We start from the raw sequence: 11,478 nt of genomic DNA, 5'->3' as shown, positions 1-11,478 counted from the left end.
GGGAGTGCACATCTCAAGGGAAGGTTTCTCAAGACTCAGCAGACACCTGCTTCACACCACACCACACCACTCGCTTCGTGTCAACTGAGGGTTCTTTTTTTTTTTTTGAGACAGTTCTGTTGCCCACGCCAGAGGGCGGTGGCACAATCTCGGCTCACTGCAACCTCCACCTTCTGGTTTAAGCGATTCTCCCACCTCAGCCTCCCGAGTAGCTGGGATTACAGATATGCGCCACCAGTCCTGGCTAATTTTTGTATTTTTAGTAGAGATGGGATTTCTCCATGTTGGCCAGGCTGGTCTCAAACTCCTGGCCTCAAGTGATCTGCCTGCCTCGGTCTCCCAAAGTCTTGGGATTATAGATGTGAGCCACTGCGCCTGGCCCACTGAGGGTTGTAATCTGCACCCGTCACCACTGTGGTTTCTGCAATAGCGATTTCCTGTTCCCAAAATTTCTTCTACATTAGAATTTTAATAAGACAGACCTGGCCCTCCCCTCATTGATACCCAATTACTTACTTTGTATAGACTAGTGGATATCAATTTATTCTGTGGGCTACAGCCCATTACAGTAATTAATTTTCTTTCTTTCTTCTTTTTTTTTTTTTTTCTTTGTGAGACAGGGTCCTGCTTTGTTGCCCAGGCTGGAGAGCAGTGGTTTAATCGTGGCTCACTGCAGACTTAACCTCTGGCTCACGTGATCCTCCCACCTTAGCCTCCTGAGTATCTGGGACTACAGGCGGGTGATACCACACACAGCTGATTTTTTTTTTTGAGATGGAGTCTGGCTCTGTTGCCCGGGCTGGAGTGCAGTGGCCGGATCTCAGCTCACTGCAAGCTCCGCCTCCCGGGTTCCCGCCATTCTCCTGCCTCAGCCTCCCGAGTAGCTGGGACTACAGGCGCCCGCCACCTCACCCGGCTAGTTTTTTGTATTTTTTTTAGTAGAGACGGGGTTTCACCGGGTTAGCCAGGATGGTCTCGATCTCCTGACCTCGTGATCCGCCCGTCTCGGCCTCCCAAAGTGCTGGGATTACAGGCTTGAGCCACCGCATCCAGCTGATTTTTCTTATGTTTTGTAGAGACAGGTTTCACCATGTTGCTCAGGCTGGTCTCGAACTCCTGGCCTCAAGTGGTCCTCCCACCTTGGCCTCCTACAGTGCAGGGAATGGAGGCATGAGCCACTGCGCCCAGCCTGTTTATTTTCATGCTGAACTCCTGGCCGCAAGCGGTCCTCCCCACTTGGCCTCGCAGCGTGCTGGATTGCAGGCGTGAGCCGCCGGGCCCGGCCTGTTTATTTTCATGCTCAAATTGCCCCAGGTTGGCCATCGTGTGCTCCTTCCCATCCCCCAGTGTTATTTCAACAAGTCCCTTCATCTCAGCAATTCTTCACTCTCTGGCTTATCCAGTACCTTCTCTGGCCTGGCCCTAGTTCCTCTGGTTAGAGAATGGTATTGGGGCCAAGACCCTGAGTGTGGGGGTCGCTGCGTTCAGGCCCTCAGGGCAGAGCTGGGAAGCATTTGTGCACAGCCCCTCACAAAGGTCCCCTTTACACACGGTTTCAGTTACCCATGGTCAGCCACAGTACAAAGATACTAAGTGGAAAATTCCAGAAACAAACCATTCATGAGTTTTCAATTCCGCGCTGTTCTGAGCAGCTGTCCTGCCGGGACGTGAACCCTCCCTCTGTCCAGCATTCCCGGCTGTCCACGCCACCCTGCCTGTCAGGCACTCAGTAGCCATCTTGGTGATCAGACCTACCGTCACGGTGATGCGGCGCTTGGGTCCAAGAAGTCTTTATTTTACTTAATAATGGCCCCAAAGCACAAGAGTGGTGATGCAGGCGACTCGGACATACCAGAGAAGCTGCCAAGCGCTTTCTTTAAGGGAAAAGGTGGAAACTCCTGACCTAAAAGAAAAACAGCCATATGCCGAGGTGGCTGAGATCTTCCGTAAGAACACAGCTCCGACCTGTGACGTTTTGAAGAGGAAGCAGAAAGTTCTGTCAGCCTTGCGGTCACACCTCAGACTTGATCACAGGTACGTACAGGAAACAACACAGGACAGGATTCGGGACTATCCGCGGCTTCAGGTGTCTGCTGGGGTCTCAGAGAATACCCCGGGCAGGTGAGGGCAATCACTCTATTTCTCTATCCAGGCACCTCTGTATGTTAGAAAAGCAGGAGCTCAATACGCCTGGCTTTTATCATCCACAAGGTACTTCTAGTTTTTTCCATCTCAGAATACAGCTTCGGAATCGTCCACGGAAAAAAGAAATGTACTCCCCAGAGTACAGGATCCGTCCTGTCTCTGCCAGCTTTGGTCAAGTCTTCCCCCCACTCCCGATGGGTCAGAGTGCGGCGCAAAGAGGAAGGCCCTGGCCCTGGCGCACCCATCGGCGAGTCAGAGTGTGGTGCAAGGGAAGAGGCAGGCCCCCAGCCCCGGCCGAGCGCTCCCGACGGTGGGTCAGAGTGTGGTGTGAAGACGCCCTGGCCTGGGCCCAGACGCTCCGTGGGCACGGCCTGTTGTGTTCCCCTCATATCCTGGTTCGTTTACTTTTTGAGCACGTGAAACCCTCTGCCATGACAGCCAGAACTCCACTAGCAGGGGTGCTCGGAGGGGCTCGCGGCTGGCCATGCCCATCAGCTCCGGCTCCTCCTTCTGGGGTTCTCCTTTGTAGTTTCCTATGTCCCTGTCTCCACTTCACAGTAAGCTCACGCCACACAGGCGCACCGCGTCAGCGAGCTCATGGCACGTGGCCGCACCGTGTCAGCGTGGACTCCATGGTGGCTGCGTCATGGCTCCCGCATGCTGTGAGGACACTGGGGTTGCCACAAACAGTGCTGGGACAACCCTGCGCCTACACGAAATATTCTGATAACAAACAAGACTTTTCAAACTAGCGGTGATATGTTAATATGTCTGCAGCACTTAGAGGCCTGACAGAGAGCAGACACGGGATAGTGACAGCTGCAGCGGAAGCAAGTCGTAGAACCCATGGGTGCAGGGACACAGGGTTGGGCGGGCCCAGTCGCAACAGGTACTCAGTTCTGTGGGGAGGGGGGGACATGTTTAACCACGAAAGGGCCACCACTGCAGGACAGAAACAGAGGGCCTTCGCTGCAGAGAACTGGAGATGGGCTGGGCAGCCTCAGCCACCTACAGGCGGGAGGGGCGAGGGCAGCCCGTTTCCTGGAGCCCGAGGTCGGCCAGGTTGGTGGCCCCACCTGCCAGGGCTTGGAGACAGCCACTGCCGGGGTCGCCAGAGAGGACGTGACCCGGATCCTCCCACCCCATCTCCTGCCACCGTCCTCCACTGACCAGACAGGAGCCAGCCCCTTTCCAACAACGCCTGGGAAGGGGACAGGTCTGCCTGAGGCCCCAGATGTGCAAGCACCTGCGTTCCATCCACAGGTTTGGGCCCCGGCTGGCCTGATGCACTGGGTGTACACGGGCTGGGTTTCCATGACCCAGAGGCACCTCTGGCGTAGACAGACTGAGAACTCTGCTCAGGGGCCAGGCCGTGCTGCGAACATGTGCCAGGGATCTCAGGCAGAGCTGACTGGCACAGAAGACAGCTGGTGCGAGCCTGCAAATGGACTCAGGTTCTCTTTTTCTGTTAAAATATAGGAGTTATTGAAATTAAATACCCAGCTTTATAAATATGGTCTGACACAAATCAGAAAATGACCCTTTGATCATGAAGCTACTTGGTATTCAGGCCAAACCAGAAAGAATCGAGAAGTCAAATCCATCCAAAGCCAGAAGGTTCTCACTTCCTACTCTGTGTTCCACTTTTTTTTTTTTTTTTTTAAGGAAATAAACTGGCATATACGAATACAAACACGAGAACATCCTGCTAGGGAATGGTGATTTCCTGATGATATCTGTGTTCAGAAGGGACTGAAATTTATGCACATTTACCTGTTTGAACTCAGAAAGTATCGGAGGACTGCAACATAAAACCGCCCCATACAAGAGGGCCCCGGTCTCGAAGACGAGGGCCTTGCCCCACGCTCCCCTCCCTCCCAGCCTTGTAGGCAACGCCGTCCCACTCAGGGCTCAATGCAGAAACACCCTCCTAAGGGAAAACCGGACGCCACTTCCCTACCCAGGAGACGCCCCCACAGGGGTGGAGCCTCTATTTGAAGCCCGTTTCTAAGGACACCACACGCAGGCCTTCGCCGACCTAAGAGGCAGGATGATGCCCTCCGTCCCGAGAGACCACTGAACACGGCCTAGGGGTGTTCTCATCAAAATTCATTTTTTTGCCTCTGATTTTCCACCAATCAAGTCTCCAAATCCCAGTTTCTCCAGTGGTTCTTGTAGCATCAGTTTTCTAAAAGAAAAAGAGAAAGCTGTCAGGGCGGGAGGTGCAGGGAGGACGAGAGGGGCCCTTGCAGGCCCTGGCTTCTCACCACAAACCGGGGGTCCTGCCACCCCTATCTACGTCCTGGGAGACAGGCCCCTCGGCCTCGGCCCCCGTGCCTGCTGCCTTCCCCAGTGGGCAGTCAACCGGGCAATGAGGACATGACCACTTAGAGACATCCCAGGGCCTAAGGCCTGGGGCCTCCTGGGATGCCCAAGAGGGGCAGCTGCGCCCGCTGCCCCCAGCACACACCACTTTCCCACGTTCTGGTAAAAGATGTATCTGGGCAACAGCTTCAGGCTGACCTTTCAGACTTGCCTTTATTGGCAGAATAATGACCCCTAAAGATGTTCACGCCCTAATCCCTGGAACCTCTGCTCGCCACCTTCCATGGCACCCTGGCAGGAGACCTCAGGTTGCCATCCGCCCAGGCGGAACTGAGACTGAGGTCGACGGTTATCTGATTTCTTTTTTTTTTTTTTTTTTAGAGACAGGGTCTCACTTTGTCTCCCAGGCTGGGATGCAGTGGTGCAATCAGCGGTTCAAGTTCACTGCAGCCTTGAACTCCTGGGCTCAAGTGATCCTCCCGCCTCAGCCTCCTGGGTAGTTGATACTGCAGATGTATGCCACCACGCACGGCTAAGTTTTTTTTTTTTTCCCCCAGAGACAGTCTCGCTCTATTGCCCAGGCAGTGATGCAATCTCGGCTCACTGCAGCCTCTGCCTCCCAGGTCCAAGTGATTCTTGCGCCTCAGCCTCCTGAGTAGCTGAGACTACAGGTACACATCACCACGCCCGGCTAATTCCTGTAGTTTTAGTAGAGACAGGGTCTCACCATATGGGTCAGGTTGGTCTCGAACTCTTGACCTCATGTGATCATCCACCTCAGCCTCCCAAAGTGCTGGGATTATAGGCATGAGCCACCGTGCCCGGCCAGCTAAGTTTTTTTTTTTTTTTTTTTTGAGACAGAGTCCTACTCTGTTGCCTAGGCTGGAGTACAGCGGCATGATCTCGGCTTACTACAACCTCCACCTCCCAGGTTCAGGCAATTCTCCCTGCCTCAGCCTCCCAAGTGGCTGGGATTACAGGTGTCTGCCACCACGCCTGGCTAATTGTTACATTTTTAGTAGAGATGGAGTCTCACCATTTTGGTTAGGCTGGTCTTGAACTCCGGACCTCAAGTGATCTGCCCACCTTGGCCTCCCAAAGTGTTGGAATTACAGACATGAGCCACTGCACCCAGCCAGCTAATTTTTTAAGACATTTTTTGTAGATACAGGGTTTCACTATGTTGCCCAGGCTGGTCTTGAACTCCTGAGCTCAGGTGATTCTCCTGCTTGGCCTCCCAGAGTGCTGGGGCTACAGACGTCAGCCACCACACCTGGCCAAAGTAATTCCCAGCTGTTTATCGCAGTGCAGCCATCTTAGAGACGTGCAATTCATGACTCAGCATGACTTTTTATGGGCCCCACACTCTTTAGGACAATAGTAACGATCATGTGAACTCACACACACACACGGTGACATGCCCCCCGATCCTGCTGCGTGCTTTATAGGAATGGCCTCCTTTACCCTCCCCACAACCCAGCCAGGAGGCCCAGCCACCATCCCATGAGGCCCCCACGCACTCTGTGCTGCCGGCAGGGGGTGAGGCTGCTCCACCAGGGTGTCTGTGTGATCCTCGGTGCCTAATCCCCAGGACAGGACGCGAACCTCTAAATCCCTGCAGAGGCTTGAGATCTCAGACCACGGTGGTCATCTAAAACACACCTATATTTTCACATCAGGCTAACATGATCCAAGTCCTCACAAGACAACTTTTTTAAAGTTTATTTTATATAAACTTAAAAGTTTAAAGTTTATATAAAACAAACTTTAAAGTTTATTTAAAATAAACAGTTTAAAGTTTATTTTAAAGTTTATTTTTAAAGGTTATTATTTTAAAGTTTAAAGTTTATTTTAAAGTTTATTAAAGTGAACTTTTAAAAAATCTATAGTGGTCCATTTTCTAAAACAGACGCACACAAAGGTGGGAGTAAAGTCTTGTCTGGGATTTTAGCACAGAAGGAAAAAGGAAGAAAAGAAATGGCTAAAAACAGGGTGGGTGCCAGTTACGGGAGGCAGATTATCCTCAACTTCTGTATGTTTGATGATTTTCATGAACAAATAACCAATCAAAATTCTACAGTCAAAATAACTGACCTTACAGAAGGAGCAGGATTTTTAAAAAGAAAAAGGAAAAAAAAAAGGCCGGGCGCGGTGCTCACACCTGTAATCCCAGCACTTTGGGAGGCCGAGGCAGGTGGATCACGAGGTCAGGACATCGAGACCATCCTGGCTAACACGGTGAAACCCCATCTCTACTAAAAATACAAAAAATTAGCTGGGTGTGGTGGCGGGAGCCTATAGTCCCAGCTACTCGGGAGGCTGAGGCAGGAGAGTGGCAGGAACCCGGGAGGCGGAGCTTGCAGTGAGCTGAGATTGTGCCACTGCACTCCAGCCTGGGCGACTGAGACTCCGTCCCAAAAAAATAAAAATAAAAAATAAAAAAACAATGAAATCAGAAACACGTGCCCTGCACATTTGCCTAAACATCACCTGGCCAATCGCGAGGCCACCTGAGGCACTGGCCCTGGCTCCCTTCCTCCCCGCTGTCCTCAGGAGTCTCATGGGGAAGCTGAGCATGAGGCAGGAGACCTGCTCACACCCTCACATGAACAGAGCCCAATTCACATGGTCTCTAAAGCTTGGCAGCGCCATGGAGAAATTCTCAGTTCCAGTTTTCTAAAGGTGCATTAATTTCAGACTAATTTAAACATGTGGCTCCAGCCAGTGTGCTACTTATAAACAATTAGAGATGGTAAGAGACAGACTCAGTGGGGTCCTTGGACAAATGTGAGCCCTGGAAGTGCCTGAGCAACAGCCCCAAAGGCAGAATGTGGCCTCACTGGACGTGACACCGCTGAGAAGGCCCATCATCCTTACGGCCCCAAATGTCAACACAAATAACCCTGAACACACCTGTGTGACCTGAAAGGCACAACGGAGTTTTGCTTTGAGGGAAATGTCTGAGTATGTGATGGGAAAATGAAAAGAACTCAAAGTGGATGGTGAATTGTCAACCTGTCTTCAGCAGAGACACAGCTGTCTGAAGACTGAAATGCTTAGTGAGCTAATCATGGCCTCAAAATGCAAAAATAAAAGCTCCCACCACCATCATATAATTACATGCTATGTGCTTTTTTTGCATAAGGATTAGGACAGCTCTTATTTTAAGGAAAAGCTGTGGGGATCATAGCTACAAACACGTTTGTTTAAAAGTGAGCTTTGGTGAGTTCTGGTTACGAAAGAAGAACCATTCATCTTTCATCATTTCTTGAATAGTCTATTGTCCTCCCTGTCACATTCCAAACAACTCTAAGTGGAGCAAAACAACCCAGTGCATATTTTTAACGTCTGAGAATGCAAAAGAAAGAAACTGTCTACCCACGACCTTCAATCTTTTCACTCAGTCAGCATTTTTATGATGCACGATTTTGAAACCTTAATGGCAGGTCGGTAGCAACCAAATGTGGAAAGAAAATGCTCTCAGGAATGCAATGATGTATAACGCTATCGCTCAAGAAGAAGTTCCCAAGATTGGGAAACAGCTTTTGGTACAATTTCATCTGATAAGCCTCCATTTCAAGGGCAAACAATTCTACAGTCCTGAAAAACACTAGCTGAATCCCAGCCCTGAAAAAGACACATCGTGATGCCTTTCAGGAAAAAAAAAGTTTTAATTGGAGTAGTGGGAGATGGAAGTCCTAACGCTTAGCTGTACTTACCTCTCCATCCTGCATTCTAAATATTCTTTGGATTCATTTCTGCACAAAGCATTTTCAAAATGATTGTCATAAAGACACTTCATGAATTTCTCTTTAAAGCTTTTACATTCACCTAGAATGAGAAAGAAAACAGCATGTTTGTTTCAAAGTGAAACATGATGCAACCACACAACAGCGTTAATAAGAGCTGTGCTGCTTTTCCTTTCAAAACTTGTTTCCTCAGGCTGGGTGTGGTGGCTCACACTTGTAATCCCAGCACTCTGAAAGGATCGCCTGACCCCAGGAGTTTGAGACCACCCTGGGCAACATAGTGAGACCCCCCCCATCTCTACCAAAAAAACCTTAAAAGTTAGCTAGGTGTGGCACATGTCTGTGGTTCCAGCTACTCAGGAGGCTAAGGCAGGAGGATCGCTTGAGCAAAGGAGTTCAAGGTTGCAGTGAGCTATGACCACGGCACTGCACTCCAGCCTGGGCCGCAGATCAAGACCTTGTCTCTTAAAAATAATCCAGGCGGGGAGCAGTGGCTCACGCCTGTCATCCTAGTGCTTTGGGAGGCAGAGGTGGGTGGATCACCTGAGGTCAGGAGTTCAAGACCAGCTTGGCCAACTTGGTGAAATCCCATCTCTACTAAAAATACAAAAATTAGCCGGGCGTGGTGGCGGGTGTCTGTAGTCCCAGCTACTCGGGAGGCTGAGGCAGGAGAATCGCTTGAACCCGGGAGGCAGAGGTTGCAGTGAGTCGAGATCATGCCACTGCACTCCAGCCTGGGCGACAAGAGTGAGACTCCATTTCAAAAATAAATAAATAAATAATCCAGCCTGGGCAACATGGGGAAACCCCATCTCTAAAATAAATAAATAAATAAAATAATTAGCTGGGTGTGGTGCTGTACACCTATAGTCCCAGCCACTCTAGAGGCTGAGAAGGGAGACTCCCCTGAGCCCAGAAAGGAAGGAGGCCAAGGCTTCAGGGAGCTATGATTGCACCACTGCACTCCAGCCTAAGCAACAGAGTGAGACCCTGTCTCAAAACAAAAGCAAACAAACCCAAACCTGTTTCCTTCAGAAATATGCTGAAAACAACACTGGAAAAAACCCACAATGTGGTAACCTTCAGCCCAGTACAAGGTTAAGGTGCAAGCTAGGTGATAGTCCCAGGAGAGTTCAGGGTAAAAAGTCTTTCATTTTTGCTGTGTTTGAAAATGTCACAATAAAATGTTGGGAAAGAAACAGTGATTCACAGATCGTTTTTCTTTTCTTTTCTTTCTTTCTTTTTTTTTTTTTTGGGGACGTTGTCTCACTCTGTTGCCCAGGCTGGAGTGCAGTGGCCCGAACTCAGCTCACTGCAACCTCCGCCTCCCGGTTCAATCGATTCTCCTGCCTCAGCTTTCCGAGTAGCTGCGACTACAGGAGAGCCACATCACACCCGACTAATTTTTATATTTTTAGTAGAGACGGGGTTTCCCCATGTTGGGCAGGCTGGTTTCGAACTCCTGATCTTAAGTGATCCGCCCATCTCGGCCTCCCAAAGGGCTAGGATCACAGGCGTGAGCCACCGCGCCCGGCCCACGGATCCTTTTTCGAAGCCTTCATGTCCATTGAGGCAATTTAACGGCTAACCCCACACCGGAATCCGGCCAAAACCATTGAGAGATCAGCAGCACTTTGGAGCTTTGCAGCAGACACGCCAGGCACCGTCTAAGCCCCGGTTGCAGCTGAGGGCTTCGTGGCCGCCGAATGTCCCGCTCTGCAAACACGGGGCACAGACAGCCCACCGGGTGAAGCAGGGCGGAGCCGGGGACTCGGAACCCGACGCAAGGAGTCAGTGTCGCTGTCCTCGTCATGGCGGCCACGGTCCTGCCGGCTCCAACCTGCAGGGTCCATGCCGCAGCAGTGACCCGGGGCTGGGGCGGGGGGGGGGGGGGGGGGGGGGGGGCGTGCCTCAGTTTCCCCGCCTGCACCGTGCCAGACGCCGGCACCCCATGGAGCTCCGCGCTGGGCCGCGACCTAGATCCCCCATCCCAGACCCCTGTTCACCGACCTTCCGCCGCTCACCTAAGTGATCCAGTGGGAAGCTGCCCTTGTCCGGGGGCCGCGGCTGGAAGCTCTTGGTCCCGAAATTCATAGCGGTCGACATCTTGGCGACGCCGGAGTCTGCGAGTGCCTTGCGAGCGTACGCAGGGCGGCCGGCGGAGCGCCGAGCAGGCACCCCCGGGAGCGCCGAGCACGTCGAGCAGGCCCCGTCCCCGCCCCTTGCCCAGGCCCGGCCCACCCCCTGCCCAGGCCCGGCCCCGCCCCCTGCCCAGGCCCGGCCCCGCCCCCTGCCCAGGCCCGGCCCCGCCCCCTCGGACTCACGAAGCTCCTGAGCCCCGGTGGGCGCTGCCCAGGCTCTCCCGTCCCCTGGGACCCTCGCAGCAGTCGGTAGCAGAATCAGCTTTTGGAATGGGGGAGAAACCGAAGCCCAGAAAGGTTCAGCGAATTGCCCAAGGACACATAGCGGTGCCGGGCGTCTCTGCATCCCAGGTGTCTGCCGGGGCCTCGATTTCCCCATCGCACAGAGGCCTCATCACCAGGCCCATCCGGGGAGGAAGGCGGCACCGGAGGGACGGGAGAGCGTGTGGACTCGCTGCCTGCGACTGCTGGAGCCAGGTGCCACCACCGAGCAGCTTCAACAACAGGAAGGTGCTCTCTCAGTCCTGGGGCCTGGAGTCCAAGCAGTGGGCAGGGTGGGGCCCTGGGGACAGTCCCAGGCCTGCCTCCCAGCTTCTGGGGGCTGCCAGTCTCTGATGTTCCTCGGCTTGCAGAAGCACCACCTGGTCTTGGCCTCTACGTTCCCATGGTGTCCTGTGCGTGTCCAAATTTCCTATTTTTATTTATTTATTTGAGACAGGGTCTTGCTCTGTTGCCCAGACTGGAGTGCAGTGGCGCGATCACGACTCACTGCAGCCTCCACCTCCTGAGCTCAGTGATCCTCTCGCCCCAGCCTCCTGAGTAGCTGGGACTACAGGCATACACCACCACATCAGACTAATTTTTGTATTTTTTGTATAGATAGAGTCTCCCTATGTTGCCCAGGCTGGTCCTTAACTCCTGGGCTCAGGCAATCCTCCTGCCTCAGCCTCCCAAAATGCTGGGATTACAGACATGAGCCACCATTCCCAACCTAAATTTCCTCTTTTTACAAGGATAGCAGTCATGTTGGGTTAGGGCCTACCCCAGTAACTTCATCTTAACTAATTACATCAGCAGCAACCCTATTTCTTTGTTTTGTTTTTTTTTTTTTTTTTTTT

The 11,478-nt window shown here is 52.2% G+C and overlaps 1 protein-coding gene across 1 annotated transcript; it reads right to left on the bottom strand.

Moving 5' to 3' along the window:
* Positions 1–3,779: 3,779 nt before the first annotated feature.
* On the bottom strand, positions 3,780–10,410 carry LOC111523710 (cytochrome c oxidase assembly protein COX19). Its single transcript, XM_023188523.1, has 3 exons — positions 10,244–10,410; positions 8,190–8,301; positions 3,780–4,333 (listed from the first exon to the last, which is right to left on the bottom strand). The coding sequence occupies exons 1-3, from the start codon at positions 10,323–10,325 to the stop codon at positions 4,255–4,257; spliced, it is 273 nt and encodes a 90-aa protein (XP_023044291.1). The 5' UTR covers positions 10,326–10,410; the 3' UTR covers positions 3,780–4,254.
* Positions 10,411–11,478: the final 1,068 nt, after the last annotated feature.

This window comes from Piliocolobus tephrosceles, chromosome 8 (assembly GCF_002776525.5).
Source record: "Piliocolobus tephrosceles isolate RC106 chromosome 8, ASM277652v3, whole genome shotgun sequence".
In the NCBI taxonomy this organism is placed as follows: domain Eukaryota; kingdom Metazoa; phylum Chordata; class Mammalia; order Primates; family Cercopithecidae; genus Piliocolobus; species Piliocolobus tephrosceles.
Note: the sequence above shows the minus strand (reverse complement) of the source record. Positions and strands in the feature narration are given on the sequence as shown.